This window comes from Silurus meridionalis, chromosome 17 (assembly GCF_014805685.1).
Source record: "Silurus meridionalis isolate SWU-2019-XX chromosome 17, ASM1480568v1, whole genome shotgun sequence".
In the NCBI taxonomy this organism is placed as follows: Eukaryota; Metazoa; Chordata; class Actinopteri; order Siluriformes; family Siluridae; genus Silurus; species Silurus meridionalis.
This window is the reverse complement of record NC_060900.1, coordinates 4,867,160-4,894,471: the sequence shown is the minus strand read 5'-3', so window position 1 is coordinate 4,894,471 and position 27,312 is coordinate 4,867,160. Positions and strand designations below refer to the sequence as shown.

At 39.6% G+C, this 27,312-nt stretch overlaps 1 protein-coding gene across 1 annotated transcript in view; it reads left to right on the top strand.

Annotated features, from left to right (window-relative positions):
* The window catches only part of pdlim2 (PDZ and LIM domain 2 (mystique)), a 56,973-nt gene that overhangs the window by 15,879 nt on the left and 13,782 nt on the right, over positions 1–27,312 (top strand). Inside the window, exons 3-6 of the mRNA XM_046871613.1 lie at positions 1,852–2,003; positions 8,571–8,640; positions 9,644–9,789; positions 11,768–11,837. Coding sequence (XP_046727569.1) covers positions 1,852–2,003; positions 8,571–8,640; positions 9,644–9,789; positions 11,768–11,837 — 438 coding nt within the window. The remainder of the gene's footprint in view (positions 1–1,851; positions 2,004–8,570; positions 8,641–9,643; positions 9,790–11,767; positions 11,838–27,312) is intronic.

Genomic DNA, 27,312 nt, shown 5'->3' with positions numbered 1-27,312 from the left:
GCTGCAGATCGGGATCAGATGATTTCGCACCCTCCTTCTGGCCGATGAACAAAGGCGGTCGGATGTGAAATATGCGAGCCAGATTTTGCCACGCGTGCTTTAGTGGGAATGCTTTAAACGGGCATTTATCAAGAAAAATGTGTAAAAAGAAAGGAAAGTATTCGTTTACCAGACATTAGCGGAACAGCTGCAGTGAGCTTTGGTAACAATGTTGCATGTCTATGGAGCTGTACTGGAAAAGTAAAATATTCGTTAGTTGGTTTGAAGTCGTCACTTTGTAGTTGCAGAAATGTTTGCCTTAAGCACTTGATCGGAGATCGGCTCATACCAAGTTTATATCATGTAAACGAGTTCGCTGATGTTATTCAATTGAACAGTTCAGGCATTTGGGATAAATACAGTTTGAATTCATAAGACAGAATATTCAAAACTCTTCACCCTGAGGGCAAAAACAGCTTGAATGGCAACTCCCATTCTTATTGTCGCAATTCACATTAACGTCAACCACTGATTTATTTATTTTTTAACTCTGTATAATCACCACAGACATTCTTTGAAGCCAGCAGGCCAGTACCAGCATGCTCCTGCACCCTGGTGTCACGATAAATGCAGTCAAGTGAGGGGGAAGCTGCACGATTCCCATGGAGTGATGTCAAATTCGGTTGTAAATATTATGGAAGGGTTTGAAACATTCAAGGCAGAGCATGTTGGGTTGAAGTAAACTGCATGGCTGGAGCCTCATCTGTGCTTCTGCACCGTTTCCCAAAGGAGCCACTTGGTGAATCCAGGATCACTGAAGTGGCAATGGGTTGGCATGGGTACACATCAGAGTCCCTCTCCTCCAATGCTTGCATACAAAACCTGAGACTATGGACTCTCTTTCTTGTACATTTTATATAGGAAATGAACAAGGATTCATCTTTAGTCTGAGTGAAATGAGTCGTGGAATGATTGAACAAGGCATGCTAAATTATGGGTTTCTGTGGTGACCGTTAATCACCGCTTGAATGTGCACTGACATGGCACCTTTAACCCCCACCTATCCCCTGTGTGTGTTCATGTGTATGTCTTTTTTTTTTTTTTCTTTTTCTTTTTCTTTTTCTTCTAATGGCATTGAAACCCTTAGCTGACTGGTGGAGTCTGACTGGCGCTTAAGTCTCAGTGGAGCAGCTTTTGTTGGGTTTGTTCTTAAGACGCCATTGTCTTGTTTGTTTCAAATCATGTGTGCACGCGTGTGAGAGCTGGCATCTCATTACACTTCGTCATTTAGCTGCCGCTCTGATCTTGTGGAACTTTTTAGTACGAGCTTGTTATAGTTTTCATTGGCATGCCCTGAGGGTTCGAACACACAACCTCCACACACTATGAACACTATGTGGACTGAGGTGTGTTTTGAGAGCCACACAGAATATAGATTTCATGGCAGAGGTAGACCTGCATCTTCCTGGAGCCAAAACAGGAAAAGAACGCCTCGTTTTATGTTTTTTTTTTTTTTTTTGTGGTTTGTTTTTATGGAACAAATAAAAGTGAACTATCTGTTCCATATTAAATTGCATAGCATCATATTTATTTTCTATTGAAGCACATTCTTTTTGACTCAAATGGAAATCTGATTGCATTGCAATGTTTCGTATTGTTGGCTATGCATCGAGGTGCGAATCGCATCTGCCTCAGTTATGGAGATGCACATTCCTAACAACATGCTATCAGCAGCTAACTGTGTTGCTTGTTTGCAAAGTCATACATTCCGTCTGTCCCGAGCTACTGATTTATCCTCTTCTTCTCTTTTCTTTTCTTTATTATTTTGCACAAACAAGACTGACTTCTGTGTGTGGATTTTTCACTCTTCAGGTGAACCCTGGCAGCAAAGCTGAGAAGGCTTCTCTTCAACCTGGCGATGTCATCATGGAAATTAACGGGGAAAATACTGGTGACATGCTGAACGTCGAGGCGCAAAACAAAATCAAGAGCTCCAAGACACAACTGCAGCTCCTAGTCGAGAGGTAACACACACTGCTGCAACATGCACTGCTGCACAGACAAGAGCTATATACACCAGTTCGAGTTGCTTGAATATTGCTGGAATTGCGAAACACCCTGTGATCATTGATGTCCTACCTAACCATGTTAGTTACTATATTTTTTGCTTAAGTCTGATGGACAGTTGAACATGCAGAGACTGAAAGTGTAGCTGCAGTACTTAAAACAGGAATGTTTTCATAAAGTCTCCCAAACTCCGCTGTCGTTTTACTTCGTCTCTCTCGCCGTCTCATCTGAGCTTGCTTGCTTTTATGTTTTTGTGCAGTGTACCTCTAAATTCAATCTAAAGCTTCTTTATACTTCTTTACCCATTTCCTTTCCTGCTTGTTTGCATGAGTATTCTATTATGTTCCACTGCACGGTAGTACTACAGTGATCATACTATACATCATTCACAAAGCATTCACATGTCATGCGGTTCAATTTTTTTTCCAGTTCATTAGCGGTAATATTAAAAAGTTTGGGTGACGTGACAGACCGTTGCAGATGCTTGTTTATTTTAATACAAAAATGTAGTCATGTTGCCAGTAACAGTCACACCTTAACCAGGTCAAGCCTCAACATTGAGCCGAACGAATGTTCCCAAAACTGAGACTGGAAACTTATTGTTCAAACATTTTACAAATAACAACTGTTAAGAATTCAGAAACTGGCACACTGGCGCCTCTTATATGATGCCAATAACTGTGGCAACCGCTTATTAGCTATGGCAACAAAAATCTGCGACGATGTGTGGAAACTGGAAGAATTAAAATAGGGGAAAAGGAGGCGAGTTATGCAGTTTCTGCATGGACACAGTGAGTCAAATCACCTTCATGTCTGAATAGATGCTGTTTTTTTTTTATTATTCAGACATTTAGCCTTCATTGTGTGCATGGTACATTTGAGCTTACCTCTCTTGTTGGTACTGTAATGTCGCATTCTCAGAGTGTTTTGACGATTCACTCATAAATGACCACATCCTGAAAAGACTTGGTCAAGAATTTCATTTATTTCCCAATTGCTCCCAAATGTTTCTTGGGGTGAAATAAAGACTGCAATTTTGGTGCATCTTTGCATGCTAATTCATACAAACTACTCTACACCAGTGTTAGAAAAAAGCCTGGTAAGTCTAGAAAAAAAAAAACCCTCTCCATTAACTAGGAGTTTGTGCATATATATGTGATGAGAATACGATTGAATGCCAGAGGCTGCTTCACACGTCACACCTATATTCAGACATGTGAATAATGCTTTTGTATTCTTTTCTAATAGTGCCCTGGTATTGCCTATTGTATATTTGTTTATTTTTCACCCAGTTTAGTCACCTCCCATCACCCTGTTTTTGTAGGCCTCTCCCCTATGGCATGCCTGTTCCACCTTTTAGGAAAGGCCGCATATGCTTTTTTGCAGAGTTATGTGAGGCATCCCTCTGAACCTGGCAGCATTGTGTTGTGCTTCATGGTGTTTGAATGAGAACACTAATCACTGCACATACACAGCATTTCTGTGTAAGGGACCCCTGCTCTACTGTTACTCCGCCCAGGAACGAGAACAATTGGAGACCTCCTGGTCTCTAGAGTTCTTTGACACTTTTATAGAGCTGTCCTTTTGCTCTGTTTGTTTTCCTTTTTTTTTTTTTTGCATTGAACTTGAATGTGAGGTGCACACACCAGCCTTCCTTCTGGTATTTGAAATCTCATGCCCATGTACGTGTTTGTTCGTTCAGAGACATTCCTCATGTGTCTTTTACGAAAACACGCTTCTATTGTGAACGCGCATGATCCGAAGTTAAAGCTGAAGGGTGAAGATAAACACACCCATGCGCTCCCTGCAAGTGGATTTTTCCACACTGACCTCATGTCTCTGTCCAGTCCAGAAACAACACTGTGCGGACAGTCGCACTTGGGTGCAGTATGTGCATGTCTCACTGGTTTGCCAGTGCCACTTTCTCAAGTGCACATCGTTATTAACGGTAGCTTCCATCTCTACCTGCTGACTGAAGATGTGCAAGATATGAAGTCCTCTTTCCTCATGTGCAAAGATTTTTAGGATCAGAGAAGCCATTGTCATCTGTTTCTTACTCACTTCAGTATCACACTGGATTTTATTCTAAAAGCTAAAAATCCTTACAAAGATTTTTTTTTTTTTTAAGCTAAAGGGCCACTTTCTTAGGTTGATGCTCACTCCAGCATGTTAGAACCCTGATCCATCTATTTATCGTCTAGTGTGTTCTTTGGCTAGTTAACTTCAGCCTGTTTCTTCATAGTGTTTCACAGACCAGTGGTTAAGGCTCAGTGGTAGCTCAGTGGTTAAGGCATTGGACTTTTGATCCGATCCAAATCCCAGCCACCCCGAGCCGTCACTCCTGGGCCCCTGAGCAAGGCCCTTAACCCCATAGCATCTCGGTTGTATGAATGTGATGAATGTAAGTTGCTCTGGGTAAAAGACGCTGCCAAATCCCAGAAAATATAAATGTAAATCACACACTAGAAGTGACTAGAGAAAGTATTTTTTGCTCTCTGCAGTGTATTTTAGCAACCTGGCTAGAGATGCTGGGAAAGATTGCTTCTTATTTGTTTCCAGAAATCAGTAGGATGGATTACAGTTAAGCAACCAAAAGTGCATGCATCAACCAATTTTTAGATTTTATGCTTCATTATTTGTGACAATCATCTACTGTACTACGCGGAACTGAATTATTCTTATCTTAAAAAATGATTTGAAAATGATTGCAAAGATTTTTTTTTTTTTTCTTCATGAAAGCAATCCCTGTTATTCTTCGACAAGCATTTAAAATTCTCACGCGACATGTTTTCCCACTGTGTGTTCCTAACCTTTGCTCCCTCAAAAAATTCCGGCTCGTTCATGAGGCCTATATTTCGTCGAGACATCTGTCCTCAGCTGTGCAAGGCATTTCCATCACCTCACATACCCACTGTGGAAAGTTAAGAGCTTTTAGCCAAGGTCTTTTGTGAGCACTCATCAGTCAGATCATGATTCAGAACATGATTCATTAAAGAGCAGAACAATACGTGCCAAAAGCAGCACCCGACACTTGGCCTGGATGATGGATGCAGTGAAATACTTCATGTTTAGTGTTCCAATCCTACCTGGTTTAGCAGCTGCACTATAGCAAAATCACCGTCTCTAATGGTGCAGATAAGCAGCACCCGGCTGCTTCGTTCCATGAAGTCAAGTAGTAACGGAGCCTGTCCGCAGAAGCAGCTGCTTCTGAGCTGCGAGCTTTGATGTTACAATGCAGAGCATGTGCTTGCCTAAAGCATTCCTTCTTTATCTGTTTCACACTCTTTTTCTCAGATGCTTTTATGCTTAATTCCCCTCGCCTTTTATGCGTGCTTTGGGCATGTATGGCTGCATTATGTGTACTTGCTGACTGAAATGAGATCATCAATAGACAAGTCATTGGTTATACAGTACCTGTTAAATTATTTTGCACCGTCAAAATATCTATGCCTCACGGATGTCCTGTTCACGTTTTGTTCCCTTAGCTAGCCTCAAGCCTACAGATTCCGGAGACTGTAGTCATCCTTTTTAAAAAGTTCATTTAAAAACCATTAGTGTAAAATAAACATGGTTAAGCCGGTAGCAATCGGGAAAAACGGTCCTGTTCCAGTGAACGCTTTGGCGATTTGTGCTGAAAAGTACCTGAATCTCTTTCTCAAGGAAAAACTGCAGCTTTACAGTCTAATAACAAAGAACACATTAGCTCATTAGGTCACATCTCTGTTGTCACAGCTGGCTCTCCGTTTCAGACTTTTCCCCCAGACCCGTCTAAGCACGACAATGTGAAATGGCAAACGGCCATAGTAATCCGAACACCTACGACCTCGGAGTCAAGTGAAAAGGCCGGCCGTGCATTTCTTATAATGGTGTAATTTGAATATAAGACTGATCACAGACATGTGTGGTGTGATCTTTTCGTCATCACTGAACTATAGGAATACACAAAAGCCAAATTATAGGAATAACTGTGTATTTTCAGCCCGATATTGCTGTCAGAAGTCTTTCAAAGAATTCTTTGGCTATACGTTAAGATCATCCAGAAGCCGCTAATAAAGGAGGACCCTATAAACAAATATGGTAGTGAAGGAAACATGCGAACAGACCGAACAAAAATCTTTTCACGACCCCTTTTGTGCATACATGGCCATTTTCCATACATTTGTGCTGATTGATGTAAGCAGAAAGTCATTTATACTGCTTTAGTGTTCGAGGATCTTCATCCCATATCTCCTGACGTGGAGCACATCATATGGTCTGTGATCTCTGCAGTGATGCTTATCTGTGGTTCATGGCTACATTTGGTTGATATTGGCAGTGCGATTTGTCTTACATTGCTGCCCTGACCTTTTCATACTTTTCAGCATTCCACGTGTGATTTCCAAGCACATGGTGATCGTTAGGTGGTTGTCGAGCTCTAAATCATGGAGCAGGGTTTAGAGCGACGTGCCACTGAGAAGTTGCGGAATTTATGGCTGCTCTTCCGTCCGGTGCTTCCCTGTTGCGCAGGAGCGGTGTATTCTCTGGCTCCGATCTGTCATTACTGGTCATCGATTTGCCAAAGTTCAGAATTTAAAGGTTAAAGGCTAATGGAGATGATGAGTGCAATAATAATGCAAATTTATGCACTCTTCTTAGAGGCACCATAACATACACTGTTTTGCAGTGCAGAAGAGTTAAACTATTCAATTAAAATGCACGCATTCAAGAAAACTGTGCATTGAGCAGATTTTTTACCTCAGTTTCGGTTGCATTTTTATTGTATGTCTCTGTAGACTTGCATACCAAATTGTTTATCTGGTGCACCATCAAAGGTCATCCAATAATGGGGTCAAGGGGTGATCTACAGACAGACAACAGGCTCGTCATAGACCGGCTCTGAATTTTTCACCGGAGGCGTGTCAATTCACATGGGTTTTGTTGACTCATGAGTTTGCAGATTAGATGCTTCGAATGATCAAGCTCTGTCAACCACACAGGAAATCTTTGTTTATTTATCAAAAGAACATCTGCAACACCATGTAGCTCAATCAAAATTCACTCTCATAAATAAACATGTCAGAAAATAGTTCTTTAGAACCAGAGAACAACTATATTTAGGGCTTATAAAGAGCTTTTTATGTTGTTCCCCACCTCCAAAGTCCCTCCACATGATGGAAACACATGTTTGGTGTGATTTATTTATTTATGTTTTAGTTTTCTGCAGCAAAATGTTTTTTTGCTTGATTTTTTATTTATTTTTAACCTATATCTCATCCATTTAACTATGTTCTGGCCAAACATGTTCTATCATGTAATCAATATCTCAGCTTGTACCAACATTATTGCACATTGAACGGGAAACTGAGCTAGCTTGACCTTTTTAGGAAATTCTTTAGAAAAAAGTATGCTTTTAGTGTGTACATATTTATCATTTTTTTTGCCTCATGATTGGTGAATTAAATCTAGTTGTACATAAAACAAGGGATATGACTGAGGTTTGCCGTTTCCACATCCACAACTACACCTCAAACCACATCTGCCTGAGAATTACTGAAGGTGGAGGTTTCAGTGGGGGAGAAACATTTTGGTTGTTCTAATTCTCTTGATAATTAAAAGTTTTTTATTTTATTATTTATTTATTTATTTTTTTGGTTGGCACTATGGTAAAAGTTCAGTCTAGTTCACTATCATTCAATCTGTCATGATTTGAAGAGAGACCTCCATTCCAGAGCACTTACTACACTCTTTGGCAGCTTGATCTCTTCTCTTGATGAAGTGTACTTTTCAGACACTTTTTTTCCATGATCAGCAGAAAATCGTTTACAGCTACTGTTTTTTTTTTTTGTTTTTTTTTTGTAGAAAAAAGTTTTACTTTTATTTCGTGAGTCATATTCGTACTAGCTGTACAAAATGTTTCATATACTTTTTTTAATTAGGCTTCATGGGCTTGTTCAGATGTTTGCAAGTACTGTGACGTGATTGTTTTTACCATATCACCTACATCTTCTGTAAACACCCTCTGTCTCTGGCTGACAAACGGGAACCTGTGGTATACCAAAAAATTGCTCCAAGCCTGCTGCTTTCTGAATCGTGCTCTTGTGCAGCATACTTTCCTTGTGAAAGTTACAAAAAAGGGGTTTTTGAGCTGTAGCAGCCCAGAGATTAATTTTAAGGCAAATAAACATTTGGAGGCGCACACTCCCAGTGTTGTGTTGACTGCTCAGACAAGGCCTTGTTGTGTTTACTTAGTCTGATTTAGTTCACTTATTTTCAGTTCATCGACCTTTTCCACATGCCATTAAATACAACTTTCTTTGTGGGTCATTTGCTGTGGTGAGGTAAGATGGGAGAGTTACAGTACTGAAATTGAATCAAGGAAATCTTTCAAGCCTATTGTTTGGGCTTACGGTCAGTCAGTCACTAGTTACGGTAAGATTTGTTCGACACTGAATTATTAGCGAGGCATTGTTTTTCTCCTTAAGAATGTTTGCTTGTCCTTTAGCGCACACGACTCTTAAATTTTGTCATAACCTTTCTCTCCACAGGCCTCCGCCTTCGAGTCCAGGTCAAACTAACGGAATCAGTTCCACAGAGCAACTGGTGGGGCGTTTCCAGGTCAGTGTCCAGGGAGGTCCACCCTTTTGTGAATTTGACAAAAATCTCTTTCAACAGCTAAAATAAACTCTCAATTTAAAAAAACTAACACACAAAACATTTTTTTGAAGTCTTGCAGCTCCAAGCCACAATCCATTTTATTGAAACGTCTGTCTCGGATTGCATCCTTGTGTTAAAGCTATTTAGAAATTGCTGGTTTGGCGATCAAGAGCCTAAAGTGCAGGGTTCAGACAGCCTGTTGTGTTATTTGTGGATAAGCGTCGACCCAAAGCAGAAGAACATAGTCCTAGGATTTGTCCTAAAAGCCACCCTACAGTACCTGTACACCTAAACCAAACACCTAAATAGGTGTATTTAATTTCATTCATTTAATGGTAAAGTCTGTACTGGTGATAGATTTAGATCGTAAAAAACATCACTGACTAAATTCCGTCTGTAATTTATTCTTATTTTCATTCTCTGCCTTTATGAAAGGGCTGAGATAGAAGCAGCTTTGTAGAATACAAAATAAGGTCTGTTTCCCGTTAAGGAAGCAAGATAAGCAAGATGGATAGACCACTACATGTTGAGCTGTGACTTATAGACTGTCAGAATGAGCTCAAACCAAAAGTAGTAATACGAGATTAACTTTTTATATATATATATATATATATATATATATATATATATATATATATATATATATATATAGGTCTGTGCGTATCGTCAACTTTATTTCCAAAGAACCTGAGAATAAAAGAAAGACGATCATGTCGTAAATCATCAGCAGGTGTTGCTCCCTGTGGTAACAGAATGAGGATGGTGAGCAGCAGGGAAGGAATGTTGAGCACTCTGAATACATTCGCTCTAATGTTCACCCGCTTTTGAGAAGTAAGAAGTAAAAGTTATACTGAAGTCTAAGCAAATCCAAAATATAAATGCATCATGAATCATTTCCAGTCGATTCATGAGTGGTTTTGAGACTCCTACGTCTATTGGTGATACGGTTTTCCCTTTTTTGTAGGAAACCCTGCAAGTAAGAGATGAAAACCAGAACTACAGAGAGTACTCCGTCTCCAGTCCTACATCCTTCTCTTCAGTCCCATACTCTCCAGAGTCACCCTCCAGCCCTGACCGCAAATGGGGCCGAATCACACCCACTACGAAGAGGTAGAAATGCAGCACACTGCCACTATTGATACTATTATACACTTGCACTGATAATTAGATAGATATTTTGGTCATTCGTATCAGGAGGCTGCTACGTTTCTGCTTGATTCAGTAAAGGGAATTGATATAAAACTTGATCCAGAAATTAAAATGTCAGTATTCTCCTCCAAAGTCACCCATCTTTTTCCTCCCTGCTATTTAACATCCCTTATTCCCTTATTTTCTGCTTTTTCTGAGTTTCTCCCCAGCATGATGAATATTCCAGGAATCTGGAACACAGCCACGCGTTCCTTTGTCAATGTTGCCGATTATATATCTATGATTAATGCTTCATAACTGTAATTACCACAATGAGTTTTGAGCTGCATAAACAAAACGCTTGTTTCAATAACAGAGCACGCTTAGTTAAGAAAATAGGCTTCTAGACACATAGAGCCTGTTCTCTTGATTAGAGCTGATTTTTCCAGAAGTTCATTTTCATACACTGTTAAGAAGAGATGTTGAGAGGTCAATTATATTAAACACAGTGATTAAAGCTGTAGCGAAGTGGAAATTCTACTTAAAGCAGCAATGCACTTATTGTTAAACCTACAGCAGACTAGGTTTTTAGTTCTAAAGTAAAATTTTGTGGAATATTTATGAAACCTTTTGCAGCCACGGACTCTTTCAGCTGTAAAATGTATTCCATCAACTCCTTGGTGCAAATTTATTAGTGCATGATCCAGCATTTTAAATATTACTCTTGGTTTTATTTTATTTTTTCCTACGCCCTCAAAATCCACCAAACAATATAGCACCCCCACCACCACCTCCACCACTACCACCTCGCCGCTCCCCTTGGAGTAGCTAGCATATGTCAAGATGATGATGCCATTAGTGAATGAGAATCCAGCAGCGGAAGCAGCCGTGAGAACATGTTGCTGCACAGTCGGGTTCCCTCTGTGGGTACCAAATGATGGTGCAAGATTATTGACATTAATTGAGATAAATGAGATTGCATATGGCACTAATCTGCACACTCGCACCCACTCATCATGCCCCTCAATTTGAAAAGACCCCCTAATGATTTTTACTTGGTGCCCGTGTCCTGACATTTGCCCAAGATACGTTTACTTATTCTTAATTTTCAATGTTAAAATTGCATCCGTTTGCATATTTGCGTATGGATGCAATGCAAAATTGCATATTTTATTGATTGGGTATTAATATCCAGTAAGAAAAGGATGCAATAAAGCCATCTATCAGGTGTTCTCTGTTTGCATTCAGAAATATTTGCTAGTATTCTGAATTGTATGAATGATCGAAGACTTAACTCGGAATCGTTTTTATTAATCATGCCGAATTTAAAATCTGCTCACGCTACACTACAATTCAAGCAGCAATGTTTCAGTTAGTCTGTTTGCATTGTCATTTCAAAGTTTTGACTTCCTCTCCAATCAAACACATGGTGCTTCCTTTTATATCCGAATATTAGTATATAGTTTCTAGACACATATTTAAAAAATTTTGTATTTTAAGGGTGGGACATGTTTGATGAGATTTACTGAGTGATTAGTGCTAATGTAATATGATATGGGTAGTTCGGATAGTTCAGTTCCTGCAGATGGAGCTGGAACAGCCTGAGCTGAAAAATAGCAGAAAAGTCTATGGCACCTCTCCCAACATCTTTACCTCAGTGATTTCACACTGATTCCTACCTCCAGATTTCACTGGCTGTTATAGGACTGTTATAATGTTATGAGCTCCATTCCAGTCTCTAAAAGCTGATACCCCTCAACATTTATGACTTGAACGAAATGATCCAAGACATATTGCAGATCTGTCTGAAGGGACTTTTTTCCTTATCTTTTTTTTTTAGTTGTTGTGCCAAAAATTAATCCAGTGTTTTACTTAATCTTCTTTTTTCTTTAAGAGGATTTGTGTTGAACAATATGTTTAAAACAATTACATAATTTGAATATTCTGTTGTTTTTTTTAGCCCAGTCTTCCAATCCTGGACTCCTGATGAGAAAATCACCAGTCACAGACTGTCCAGACCACTTTCTCAGGTAGGAATATTAACACCCATACACCATCTACACATACTTAACGCATGTAATCCATCTGTGTATGTAGAACATTAGCATATTAGTAGTACTTATGTTTTAGTTAAAGCATTGATTTAAGTTTTGTTTTGTGAAAGTTGATAGCAAGTGTTTTCTCAATTCTCTTTCTGTCAGAAAGACACAAAGAAAGAAAAAGAAAGACAGAAAAAGGAAAGAACAAGTAAAAGAAAGACAGACAGACAGACAGACAGACAGACAGACAGACAGACAGACAGACAGACAGACAGACAGACAGACAGACAGACAGACAGGAAAAGCTAAATACTGAGAAAGAAACCCAAATGAAAGAAAGAAAGAAAAACACTGAGAAACATGTAGAAGAAAGAAATAAAGGAAAAGTTAGAACATGGAAGGGGTAAAGAGAGAAAAACAGAAAAGTAAGTAAGAAACACATAAGAAAAAGAAAAAATCTGCTGACTTGTTGACCACTTCACCAAAGACCTACTGAGCCCAATTGCCTACTGTATCTGCAACTATGACCAAAAAAATATAGATATAAATATATAGATATAGAGAGAGATATTAGTCCAGATGTTTAATCATGTTACCGAATGTAATACTCCTGTGATCTTTATTTTCATATGACCTCATGGGATTTAGGTTTTTTTAATGGTGTTCATAAATAACCTTTGCTGTGACATCTCCTCATTGTTGCCAGGTCTTTGGAAACCAGGAATGTTGAGAAAACAAAAATACAAACTCCATCTGTTTATTATGTACTCTGCCCCACAGGGGGGTACATCTATAAACTTTGGGGAAAGGTCATTTCATGAAAGTGGAAAGCTGGAAATTGTTAAATCAAATGATTATTTTAAGAAAGCAGGCAATTATACAATGGGGAAACAATTTTACCTGCTTTTTGGCCTTGGTGAATATTAACATGCAAACTATTTCATTCATCAGTAGAAAGGCTGATTAACTCCTAGTACATGATGTGCTGGTAGATTCTACATCCAAGTAAAGAGAACATACTCTATATGGGTAGAAGTTTGTGCACACCATGATCATAAGATTCTCGTTTTACATTTATTGCTGTTATAATAGCCTCCACTCTTTTGGTAAGATGTTTCACTCGATTTTGGTGTCTGTAAGTGGAGATGTGTGTTCTTTCACCCACAAGGGTGTAAATAAAGCCAGGTTCTGATGTAAGTAAAGTGAAAAGTTCCTGGGGTGCAGTCAACGTTCCATTTCATCCCAAAGGTGTTCAATAGGGTTGAGGTCAGCGTTCTATAGCAGGAGATCTTCCACTCCAGCCCATGTAAACCATATGATCATGCTTTGGGTCTCTTGGTTTAAGTGAAGGTAAAATGTAATGCTACCGCAACCAACTTTGTGGTAACAGTTTGGGCAAAAAAAACACAAAGGCTGGAAAAGTCAGGTGTCCCAATACTTTCTTCATATTTTGTGTTCCAAGAAGGACATCTGAGGGAGAATTGTGTGTTGCTTAAGTTAAGACCGAGTGAATTATGTTGTGGGAAAATTCATTTTGAGATATGTAAGCTATGCTGCACAAGTCTGACTCCCACAGAAGTCTGCTCGAGACAGCTGACAGAACAGGAAAAAACAAGCAGGCCCCTTTGATGGCTGATAGCATTCCAGTCATGTTCTACATGCTGTGGACGTTGGATAAACATACACTCTGTGACACGACTTATTAAACTCTGACGTCCTGATTCCCCTGGCAGAAACAGCAAGACCCTTATAATCGTGACTGATTGAGTGGTCATGGGAGGATTCCATTCAATTCCATTTCACCAGTGTTTGTGTGTGTCTTCAAGTTCTTCAGGATGTAAACATGTAGTTAACATGTGATGCTCAACTAGCAACCTGAATAAGCATGGCTCTTTTTGTATGAAGAATTTCAGCCATTATGCAGATGTTCACATCAAAATGGGGAACACTTGTGATCTCCGAGACATTGATTCTGGCATTAATGTTGCTGCCAGATGGACCGGCTTGAGGATTTCAGAGACTGCTGATTGACCGTGAATTTCACACAACTTGACACAGAAAGATGTTAAAAACAGGCAGTAAGCGGCAATTCTGTGGTCAGTAAGAGAACGGCTTGACAAAGTTTTACCACAACTACTTTTTACACCTGTGCTGGACAGAAAAGCCTCTCCTTGGACAGTTTTGGTGAAATTGCAAAAAGTCCTGTTTAGAGGTCGACCGATATGGGTTTTTCCTCTGGCCGATGCCAATATTTAGAAATATATGATGGCCAAAATCTTTTTGTTTATATGCTTGTCTGCTTTCTTTTTCTTTTCTTCACTTCGTCTCATAAAATCTGAGTTAATTAATACACTTCATTCGATATTCGCTTAAATTAAAAAATTTACTGAATAACACAAGCCTCTCCAATTAGTGTGCTTTATTACCAGGATTTGGTACCCGATCCTACCTGTAGCCTAAACCCCAGCTGGTTAAAGGTTTGCTAACAATACAGTTCCAAAAATATATTCTCTTTCCAAAAGTAGCATCATATTTCACCAATGAAATATATAAAACTAGGTTAAGAATAAAGAATAAGAATTTAAAACCCAGGACACATCAAGCTGGTGGTTGGCCTTCTGTCAATGTCGGGTGGTTATTAAACGTTGGGCTGCTTTAGTTTTGTCTGTGTTTCGCACCAATTGGCGGCGGAGCTCGTCGGCAAAAAGAGTTTAGCGAATAAGCACACGGAACTTAGCAGATGATTGACATAGCATAGAACACACGATTTGGTGTGTCAGATGTTCCTGCCTAATAATTGGCCTAATTTGCAGCACATCTGCGCACCAAATCGTGCGAGTATACGTGTAACCCAAAGGAGACAGTCATCCCTGCACTCTGCTTACCAAAATTAGTTTTACCTACATTTAGATCATGTCTGCCGCGAACAGGTCAGCACATGGTGAAATTTGTCAATGTGATCTATAGATACAGCATCAAGGTGCTTCATTCTACCATGAAAGGAGACCAAGTTTAAACATAGCTAGATACCCAAGACATGCTGTTTTACTTTCTCTGGTTGTTGAACATAATTGTCTTACCAGGAAAAATAGCTAAAAATACACAAGATTTCCTTGTCCAAAATGCCTGGGCTGATTTATCTATCTGGTACAAACATCAGTTCATCAGTGCAATTGTTTGAAAATATATTTTAGAATTATGGCTCGCTTTGTGATGTTCCTTAAATATTCCAGTCGCACAATCAATCAATCTAAACTTGGGTCATGCAGTTAATCCGAGCTCACACATGAACTAACCCCCACACTCCGTACAATTACAGCACAATTTACTCTCGGTCCCAACAAGGGTCAGCGCCCTGTTTAGTATCCCTCCATCAACAACATTGCTGTCTTTTCTCTCGTTCCCAGTTATGACCGGGGAATAACTTTTGATGTGTGTTTAGAAGCTGTGCTTCGAGAGCTGGATGCTGAAAAAGGAACACAATGTCGAATGAGGTGACTGATGCTTCTGTCATAAACATGGCATTATGTGTTCGGTCTTCATTATCGGAAGGAATGTGAAGCAGTGTGCGCCACGTGGGTCAAAACAAGCTCGCGTGTAGACAGGGAAAGGGCAAGAAGAGGAAGAAGTGCCGCTCTGCACGGTGCCCGAGTGGGGACAAACATTTCCCTTGCATACTTTTGAAGCTCCGTTCGCCAGTTCTCTTTATTTATCACCCTCAGCTGGAATCCAATTATCTATCTTTCTCTCTTTCTGTATTTCCTCCTAGCTCTTCAGGGAGCACTTTGCAGAAATACTTGGGGATGGGGGTGGAGCGTGTCCATAATTATGTGTGTGAAATGTGTGCAAGTGTGTTGTAAACTGTGTTCTCTGTGGATTTTGCCTTTTATTGAAAGTCCTGTTATAAATCTATAAAATGTTCTCCTCGATTGTGGTTTTGGCTGTATAATTTTGGAGGGAAAGCACCGTGTATTCCTGTAGCTCAGTGACACACATCTATCCAGCCACCCACTTCCCAGAATTCACAAGGTGCTGTACGGTTTCTGTTAGATGCAAAATGGGACATGATTGATTGATTTATTTATTTATTTAGTTATTTTTACATCAGGTCCACTGAAGGGTCTCGCTCTTTCCTTCTCCCTCTCACAGAGAACTACACGGTGTGTTCGCAGTATACTGTGGAACATTGTTTTCACATCAGGATCAGGTGATTCAGCCTGTTGTAGACTTTTATTTTTGCCTTTATTCGCTTGCACTTTAAGCAGAGTCGACGCGAATAAAGCAGGGAAATGTCAATTTAAAAAGGCAGGCTGCCGACCCGAGAGAGTGTCAGCAGGAGAGTGGTATAAAGAGGGAGTATCCATCAGTGCTGCCTCATGGGGTGTAGTGTGTCCTGAGAAAAGTGGCACGTACAATGGAGGCTCTGATGCAAAGCACTCTGGGGTGTGTGGTGTTGGCTTTCCTGTCCATCTGAAGCACAGGCTGCTCCTTGTGTACCACAGCCTGGTGGGGATGTATGGGGAGGGAGGGGTATGTATCTCTCCCTCTGTCTTTTTCTCTCTTTCCCTCATGAAATGTCTGTTTCCCCTTTATCAGTCTCGTACTTTGTATTTCAATCTTCTTTCTATTTTGCCTACTTGGTCTTCTCTGTCCCCGTCGCTCACATTTTGTCTATATTCTTATTCTCTCGCATATTTTCTTGCACTCATTTTCTTTGACACCCTCATTTCTTTTCCCAGTTAAATTTAACCCCTTCTCGGTTCTCCCCACTTCCTGTCACCAATGACCCAAAGGCATCAGGGATACAGAGGTGGCCTTTGTACCAGTCTGCATGCCCCAACATGCACAATCACTCACTTTACTCTCTTGTGCTCTCTTAATCGTCTCTTTGTCTCTTTCTGTTTGCTTTCATTAGACTCATCGCCCTCTGCCTTACTGTCTGACTGAAGTGAACTGGTTTTAGTCCAGTGCTGACTGATTTCTGCTTTTGGCCTAAACACATTTTCTTAATTTGAGGCATAGCATTGTGGTTTGTGGACAAACTTCCAGCTAGTTTAAAAAGCCGGGATAATGTCCATTGATTAGATTTGTTCTGCCGCATTTTGGATCTGAATTGGGTTAGAATAGAGGTTACACTTCTCTCTTTCAGCTGCCTGTTGTCACACAGTATAACTGTTTTATATTTTAATCACTTGCCATGACTCTGAGTAGACTAAACATTCTCTCACACACTTTAAGGATAAACAACCTATCACTATTTAAAAAACATTCTACATATGCTGTTTTTTCCATCATTAAACATTTAAAGGCTTGAGCATGGATGAGTTTGTGCTTTGGTGTTGAATCTGTGATGATCTCAGATGTTGAGGGAATTTATTAGTTGCTCAGGATCACCTGATTCCATAACTTTAATTAAGTGTATAAGACTGTAGAAAAGACATTATTCATAATCACACAGTCCACTACTCACGATATCTCACTCTCCGGTGTTTGTAATGTTTTAATGATTTTATAATCGCACTCTTGGTGTCACCCAGATGAGGATGGGTTCCCTATTTGAGTCTGGTTCCTCTCAAGGTTTTTCCCACATACCATCTAAGAGTTTTTCTCAGGCTTCTAATCAGGGATCAATACACACATTTAAATTCAAGTGAATTTTGTTTTGTAATTCTTGCATTCTGTAAAAGCTGCTTTAAGAAAACGTCCATTGTGAAAAGCGTTACAGAAATGAACTTGAAACTTAAACACTACAGGTTTTATTGTAATCCCCCCCCTTTTTTATTTATTTTTTTTATTTTTTTGAAATAGACATTACTCTTCTCAGACTCTTCTCAATGGCAATGCTGCTTTTTTTTTTTTTTTTTTTTTTGATTACTCACTTCTCATCATAAGTTCTCATCCTCTTATCTTCACTTTGGAACAAGTGGCCTGCTATGCTCAAATCCCTGACTGCAATCCAATTTTAATCCATTAGGGAAACACCCCAGCACACAGAAGAAGAGAAGGAAGAACGTGTCTGTTGTGTGCATTAGGAAGCTGCCGTTTGTCTCCACCATGGAGAACACTTAGCCAAACCTATCATGGCTTTGGCACCGGGTTCCCGCCTTGAAGATAGCTATTGGCAACCCAATGCCCAGCTGGGTCGTCCCGTGGTGACCGTTGTGTGGTTACCAACTGTGGCTGCAGTGGCAGGCCACATCCTGTGCATTTGGATATAAATAAGCTGCAAAAGCGAGGTACTTAAAGTACTTACCCTGACTATTGACCCTACACGCCTACAAACATATGTATACACACTCGCACTTATCCGGACACATTGATTTAATCTAATTCAGATCAATTCATATTGTGTGTTCACCCACTCAGACACACCCATGTCCTTGGAACGCTCTTTGTTTTTGGTTTCATCCAGAGGAAACGTTGTTCTGGCCGTCTCTGGAATGGAGATCTTTTAGATGAGATCTATCACCCCATTGCATGTTTATTTCTACAGTTTACTTTTCGAAATAAAGATAGCGAGATAAAGAGATTACTGTCATTGCAGTGTTGCAACAAAATTAATTTGCCAGCTCACAGACACCAGCAGCAATAAGAAAATCTGAAAATTACACAAAGAATAAACAAAAGATAAATGTACTGAAATATAAATATAACAAGATATACAGCAGAATATTTGTAGTGCAGTTTTGTGTGTGCGCGCGCGCACTGGGAGGCATGTGGATCGTAACATCTTATCTCTTAATCAGTCTATAAGCATAAAGTTTGATTCATATTTGTTTCTTCATACGAAAAACATTCAAGAGCCATTTTTACCAAGAAACAACATCAAATCAGACTTTTTTTTTTTTTTAATTTCAGATCAATAATGGACCCAGGTCTATCTTGGACTTCTCGTCAGTGGCTGAGATAAGCATTTATTTAGCCATCAGTTACTGTTCAGAGCCTGCCAGACTTCTTTGCCTCGTTCATGTTTTTTTAAATCCTGCTTCCCTTTTTGGAAAAATGCAAACTGGAAATCAGAAAAGCTGAGAAGTGCTCTTCCAGAGCATGGCTGAAAACCACTTTGGCAATATCCCTTGACTTTAATTCAGAGCTTTTCTTCTTTCTGCTTTATGTACGGAGACACTAGGGGACAATGCACAGGTCTAAGCTTGGGGCCTTCTATATTTAACTTGGCATCCTTCAGCCTATGAGTGAGTGCGTGCTCGTGTGCCAGCATCTGTGTTTCGGCACAGTTACACTGTATTAGATCCCCACTGATAAATCGCGAGGTGCATCTTTTCCCCTCTGTAGTCTTCCGTCTACTCTGTTCATCCTCTGTCAACGCAACGTTTGATTTGTTATTCTTTCCTCTGAGTCAGAAAATCAAACAAGGGCTGGTTGGACAGCATCACTCTCAGGCCTCCTTAGAGGCAGCAGAACCGAAGGACTATCAGCTGCCAGGGTTTATGGGGGAGGTTTTGGCTGGCTAAGGATACGGCTGTTTTATGATTTTGGTGCAGTTTTAATGGAATAGCCTGATTGGTAGGTCAACATTCCAAACATTGTCAAGGTAACCACATTACTTTTCCATGCTTTATTTATTTATTTTTGTAGTTCTACAGACCAAAGTTTTAGACTTGCATCACCTGAATAGTTTGGTTTTTATGGCAGGATTCACTGCTCGATTTGTTTTTGTTTTTTCCCCATTGTCGCTGAAGTATGCCAAGGAAATACAATGTCCTTGGCAGTTCCACTCCTTACCTCCTGCAAGGCGTCCATTATTATTAGTGGAGTTTCTATTAAATACTGTGTTTCTAAAGGTTTCTTAACCATCAATTATTTCCGAAAGGTTTAGTCAGTCTTTCCTGCATTAACAAACCTAGTTGGCATAATTAGCTAGTTGCTAGGCTTTTCCTGAGACTACACCTAGGGAGAAGCAACAGCCAATATGTTCACATTAATTAAAAGTTTTCTTCTGCCATGGATACAAATACACATTAATGTTATAATTTATTAATTAAAAGTAGCAGTATGCTTTAGCAATTATGCCACTTTTTTATATGACCTATACAGTGGGTCAAATAAGTATTTGATAAAATGCCGATGATGTTTCCACCCCCATGCTTCCCGGTTGGGATGGTGTTCTTGGGATTGTACTCATTCTTTTATTCCTCCAAACACGGCAAATGGAGTTTATACCAAAAAGTTCTATTTTGGTCTTATCTGACCACATTACCTTCTCTCATGCCTTCTCTGGATCATCCAGGTGGTTAAATATTTGAAAGGTATACAAGAGAGTTTACTTATTGCTGTCATTTCTTATAGTTAAAATTTACTTGAATGCTTTCTGCTTGGACTTTATTTTGCTGAAATGGTTTTCTATTCAAAATAATAGCATTAGTTGAATAGCCCTCACCTATTTAAACATTTAGTTAAGCTTCTGTCTATGCTTCAATCTGAAATTTTTCTTGTAATGGCTCCTGTGAGCATTTTTTCTCACTGCATCGACTTTGAGTTCAAAATTGTCCGAGAGGGTATGCTGGCCTGGTCTACGGGTTGGAAATTACCGGTATAAGAGATTGGTGGTAGACCAGAGATTACTGAATAGCTCATTACTCTGATATAATGCAGCTTAGATGGTTGTGTAATGGGCGGGTTGCAGTAAATTGTAGAGTAAGATGTTGCTCGGCTTTTCCAAGCTTATAATGCTTTTGGTCAAAGACAGAAGAAGGCTGAATTAGACTTGAGATTTTGCTCAAAACAAAAAAGCATGTTGATTGATGTCTAAGGAGAGTATGTGTAGTCAGAAACTGCTGGTTTACAGTGGAAATCAAGTGCTATCATATATGTAGACGCTTTTAAAGATCAGTTGTTTGAGGTGAACATGGCTGACATTTTTACTCTTGATATGTTGTTTAGTTTTTTGGGCAGTGTTTAATTTCTTCCTAATTATTAACTTGGTTAACGTTAGAGTTTTAATTCTAGAGTAGTCAAGTGCATGTGTGAGAGTGGTGTGGAAGTGGGCGGGGCTTCCAGGCATTGCCAGTTAATATCAGCGATCAGAACACCAGTCTGTAATTCCAGATTTGTGTCAAGTGGCCCACCAAATGTTTTTATCAAACAGAAATATGTTTTTCTTTTTCTTGAATAATGGAGTGTATGCTGGAGCACATACCTAAAATACATAAAGGTTGGCATGTCTGTTATTAATCTCTAATAATAATGAATATCTAATGAATATCATGGCAGTGTAAGATAATGTAGGGTCAATAATTATAGGGTCATATGTTTTTTTTAAGAAAAACTGGAGAAAACCCTGTGTGAAGAAAGAAAAAAATGGCTAGACAGAAGAGAGGTGAAGAAGTCATCCCAGGTGGCTGTTTGATCAGGCAGTGATTTATATCGCACTGTAATTACACTGTAAACTCTTTACCCACTCGCACACCCTCGACTCGAGACAGTCGAGGACAGAGGCAGATTATCTCACTGTAAACGATAGCTCCACTTAGAGAGATTTATTAGACATTTCAGGCTCATTAGAAAGCAGGAGTAACGGCTCCTCAGCAGCTGCCCCCAAACAAACCACCTCATCCATAACCTCCAATCTGCATTCACCTAAACATGCGCATTAGTTTATTTTGTATAACAGGGGGCTCGAGTCTCATTTTAGCAGAGATCAGTAGAGATCTTTTTGTAAATGCGTTTTAGGCTGCCTGTGATTATCAGACAAGAAAAAAAAAACATTTTCAGATCACATAAACGGAGTGCTGAATGTAAACATGGGGCGGTGGGGGTGTGTTCCAGAAAATGTGGTAGTTCAGTCATCACTGATAAAGTATATGCAAGGTTCGCAGTGTTGTAGTAGTCTGTAATATAAACCCACCCCATATAATGCATCCTGCATCTCATCTTAAAAACATAAATACAGCCAACATTTCAAGCAAACTCTGCCCAACTACTCATTTTAAACAGTAAGCAATGAAAGCGTTTCACTGGGAGTGAAAGACGTGTTTGACAGTCCTGGGCTGTGGTCCTGCACTCCCACTGTTGTTTATGTCATATTAAAGAGTAGAGAAAGAAAATGGGAGCAAATGGTCTGCATGTGATGCTGCTGAAACGAAACCTTAACCAGGAGCATATGTCTAATGACCTTGAAATTTAGCTGCTGTTGGACATGACTCAAACGACTCACTTTGCATTGTCCTTCATATCTTTCCTCTTATGCATAGCAACATTGTGATCTTTGGCGGCGTTGCCTTTTCTTGCGCACGTTTAAATGCGTGAGAGGCAGTGGCGTAAAGCTCAAATGTATTATGTTACTGTGCTTGTCATTTTTTGGCTACTTTACGACGTATCAAAGATGTAAGCAGCTTTTACTCTCTACTGAACTACATTTCTGATTCACTAGATGTACTTTTCACTCCACTATATTTCAATCGGCAATGTTAAAATGTTACCGATTACATTTTGCACCTCTGTTCAAGATGTTAAGGCTCAACACTACCTTACCAGCATCCGCTGCACTTTTTAGACTTTTTTGGCCTCAATTTCACACAAAAAAAGTTCAAATAAACTCCACACTTTGAAAACCAGCTTTTGTTGAAGTTGAATGAAAATATTGCCCCTCTATGAGACTGAGAGGTGCATCAAATCGCAGTCATCTCAGAATACTCGGTTTTACTTGATCAAAAATGTAGTTTAATTTCATTTGTCCGTACAATACAATTATTATTTTTTTGACCGATTTGTTTTTTTTTTTTCCATCTTGGCATGTTAAAGAGGCTGTTGTGTTGATTTTGGTTAATGCAAGGTTTAGGTGTTTACACTTTTTTAAATTTTTTAATTTATTTATTTATTAAATAAAACCCTCACAAAATCAACTGTTTTTGGCGCTTCACTAACGCGTGTCTTGGAGGACTACTGCATCTTTGCGCCTACGTTCAATACGAGTCAAATGTTTAAATCAGATGAAGTCATATTGGAATTGGTGACTTTTATATAAGTTCTGCAGTTTCTCAAGAATGATTTTCAGGTAGTCCTTACACCTCTAAGCCGTAATCTGCTGGTCAGTAATTTTGATGTCATTTTGCTCCCCCCCCCCGACACTGTGAACACAATCATTAACTTGAACCTATTGCTTGAATGACCAGGTGTTTCTAATAAAGTGGTCACTGGTTGTTTGGTTATCTGGTTAAAAAACAAATAAATAAATTATCCGACTTGGAGTGTGGGTGTACACCTTGTAAATAACATGTCCAGTTAAAGGTTTTAGCTGGAACAGCTTTAACGTCTGCAGTATTACATTGCAGGGTTCAGGTAACAACGTTCCTTGCTCACACTTGCACACGCCCACGCCGGTGGCAAATCTCATAGTCTTTGATAATCACTTTGTTTACTGCCATATGGTTTATATCAGTTCTTTGATCTCTTAGAGACGTAACTGTGCCCAGTCATCGGCGCTGTGTACGAGACAGAGCCTCTCGGTCGACAGCTAACACGACTGAGCCGTAAACATCCACAGCAAATGCTCAGGGGTCGTTCTTATGATTATAATAACAGCATGCAGAGCCCAAAGTCGACAGACATCATTATCATAGGTTCTCACCCCCCCACACACACAACTGTGTGCAGTGTGTGGCTGTAATGACAGAGCTGAAGGAGTAATCAGTAATAAGGGCTGTTGACGCTGCTGAGCAAAGGTTCACCAGTAGCCACATGCAACAAGACGACTGAATGTTGTAACCCAACGCCCTCTTGTCATAAAAAGCCAACCTGCTATTTGTGTGTATGTGTGGGTTCATGCTTGAAAAAGATATTCCCTTTCACAGTCTTGTTTTGCTCCTGAATTGCTCCAATTATGTGTTTATGTCATGGTTCTTAGCAAGCATTTTAGGGTGCTTTAACCATCCCCCTTTTTCTCGCCTTTTTTTGGGCCTCCACCTGCCTCCCCTGCCAGTCTTGAAAAGATGTGTAATTACAATCTCAGGCTTTTTGCTGAAGGCAGGTCATTTTTTTGCCATTTAACACCATCCACACTGTACCCTTAATGTACCTAAAGGCATGGGAATTATTGAAAACACATGCCCACCAAGTGTGCTAATTTCTTTTGCTTCTTTTTTTTATTTTTTATTTTTATTGCTTTTGAATGCTCTATGCTAAACGAGGACAGGCGCTTATCGAAAACTGATTATTCTGTTCATACAATCTGTTAAAGTCAAATGTCGTGTCGCTTGCCATAAATGTGTTGTCACGATTCCCAGCATACTGTTTCTGTAACTGCCTAAGGACTTCTAGACATCGATTCTGCTTTTATGATTGATGCGTGTTCTCAGTTTGAACCTATTTGTACTGACACAAGACATTGATCTAGCTTAATCTCCAACCCATTAGTGCATTAATGTGTCTCAAATCATGCTTGGCAACTCCAACCCCAGACACAGGCTTCATGTGAAGACAAAATTAATTAAATGTACTCGTAGGCTGTAAAGGAAAATCCTGAATCCTGAACTGAGAATCCCAATTTGGTGACCTTGATGGGACGCACAAACTGGGTGTGCAAAGATTTACGGTGGAGTTCTCCAATCTGATTGGCTAGTAGGGGGATAGGAGAACTTGGTGATAGGGCACGCACGTGGTCGGAAAAGCACCAGTTGCACAGCTCCCGACATACTGAGGACGATGTCTTTTGGCAAACAGATGTATGAAGGTTGGTGCTCCCTGTGACTGTGTGCTCAGCCTTGTGCTGCCATCTGTTTGTGTGTTATAAAACTAGTCTTGGCACTTCAAGTGATACCACTTTGTATATGCGGTATGACATCTGGGACGCTGCCAGGAGGAACGCATCTCCAGCCTTGAGATGCCTTGCTGTCAACAGAGTTCAGTTGTCTCAGTGTAAGATTGCGTATTTTTTTTCGACGTTTTTGTTGTTTCGAAGCACAATTTTAGCTCCTGTCTTTCTCCTTTACGGCTCCGCCCTGCACTTGCAAACCAGCACTCATCCATGCGCCTGCTGCCACGTACATATATACCGTAAATATTATACATTATGGTACTGCAAATTGCTCTGTTTTGCTAAATTCTGTACTGTAATTCATCACATTATTTAGCAATTACAGTAAACTATCCAATACTGATCACCATTCTTTAAGCTAAGTTACAATGGGGTCATCAGGATGCATCTCCATCATAAGTTGGGGACTCCCTGTATTAACATGCTAATTAGTGTTTCCTTTAATAGTTACTAGAAAGCAAAAATCCTAATACTCATTGCCAGTAATGGTGTCCTGAAATTTCGTGTGTGAGATGTGAGGTGCAAAATCTACTACCTGTGTGGTTTCTCAGTTATGGAACAAGCACACATTTCACAATTATTACACACATACCAATTATTAAACATACGCTTAAGTGCAGTTCATATCCACTAGCAAAAGAGGCAGGTCCTATCATTCTTTCACTTTCTTAATCCCTGTCTTTCTTTTGGTCTTTTATACCTGCATACCTCTAGGGAGTAAATTTATTCAGGTGAATATGTTTTGGTTATGTTTTTTTTTTTTTTCTTTCATATTTTTGTCATCTAGCCATCGCAATTGTTTAGACTCTCTCAAATCCTTACGCTTGCCCATTTTCCCTGTTTCTAACACATCAACTTGACAAAATGTTCACTTGCTGCCTAATGTTTTTTTTTTTTTTCTTTTTTTTTCTTTTTACTTCACCACCAGTCATAATGTTATAATGTGAGGCCTGATTGGTGTGAATACTGCGATTGTAACACATGTTAAAGCTTTTACTGTGTGTGTTGCTGTTAGAATAAAAATTAAATTTTAATTTGTGTGTGTGTGTGTGTGTGTGTGTGTGTGTGTGTGTGTGTGTGTGTGTGTGTGTGTGTGTGTGTGAGTGTTTGGTGGGGGCTACAGTATGTAGCTATGTTTTAAAATGCATCCTTCTTCAATACTTTAAAATGAAGACTGAAACACCAGTAGGCAGTTCCTGAGGTCCTGGGTGATGCCTCATAACTTCCTCCATTACATAACAAGCTTTGCTGAATGATTTGGGGGAAAAAAGCAGCATGCATTTGTCAAAAGGTTTAACCACAATTTTCTGGCTCTGTGTGTGTGTATGTGTGCTTTGGGGCTTAATGGAATCCCTGATTGCGGTAAGGATGGAGTTAATAAGGCATGCCAAGTTGTGCCATCGAGAGAAGTGTGTGTGCGTGCGGTTTTTATTTTATTTTTTTTTTTTCCTTTCTTTTTTTTCCTCTTTCTTTTTTTTCTCTCATAGTCACAGTCCAACACAAACACCACATCACAAAGGAATGTCCTGCTTCCAACATGTAATAATATCCTGAGTCTTATTTAATGGTGAAGTGAGACATCTGATTTGTTTGGTCACGCAATTGAGTCTTAATGGTCACCTTATGGTCACTTAATGTAGCTTATGGGAAATGGGATGTGTTTTAGTAAGTGCCCTGCTCTCTTTCTTTCTTTCTTTCTCTCTCTCTCTCTCTCTCTCTCTCTCTCTCTCTCTCTCTCTCTCTCTCTCTCTCTCTCTCCCTTTGCGCACACATTATCCTTTCATGCTAGGGTGAAACTTTGTATTCTTTAGTTTCCTTTGTTTGGGTTTTGTGTACATTCCATTCGAGCTTGTCCAGATTGTAACTGATTGGTTGGGTGTTTGTCACCCAAATGCCTGGTAAGGATGATTCAGATTGGAAAATGAGCATAAGGGTAGAGTTAGATCATGGTTTTCTTACTGGGTAAAGCAACAATTTGCACTAGTCAAGTCAGGTTTATTTCTATAGCGCTTTTCACAACAGACATTGTTTCAAAGCAGCTTTACACAAATCAACAGTTAAGGTGAATGGTGTGAATTTGTCCCTGATGAGCAGTCGTGGCGACTGTGGCATGGAAAAACTCCCTTAGATGTTATGAGGAAGAAACCTTGAGAGGAACCAGACTCAAAAGGGGAACCCATCCTCATTTGGGTGACATCAAGAGTTTGATCATAAATCTTTCAACAATACAGAACACTGGAGAGTGAGAACTAACATGAGCACTGGAGTATAAGATTATAAGTGATGTTCTTTCTGCAGTCTTATACAGTCTATATGGTTAGTAGCGCCTAGTTTTATGAGCTCAGCATTCGTGATCATCACAGATCCAGCACTATGAACGATTTTTTTGCAAAGCTATTCTGGTGATCAATGGGCTGGAGAACAGAGTGTACATCTGCACCATCTCTACGAACTGGTCCTATGGCATGAGTCACATATAATGGAAACATACTCTAGCTTTTTGTGTGAACTAGACATGCTAAAGAATTTCCGTGTTTGATTTCAGTTTCTCGGATTTCTCCAGCACAGAAGATAATTGGAACATTTCAGCAGCTCTATGCTTACTTTAGATAGATAACATCTCAGCTATCAGAAATCTGTCGTTAAACTAACATCAACAATTGATGCCATCAATCAATTAATTACCACAGTATG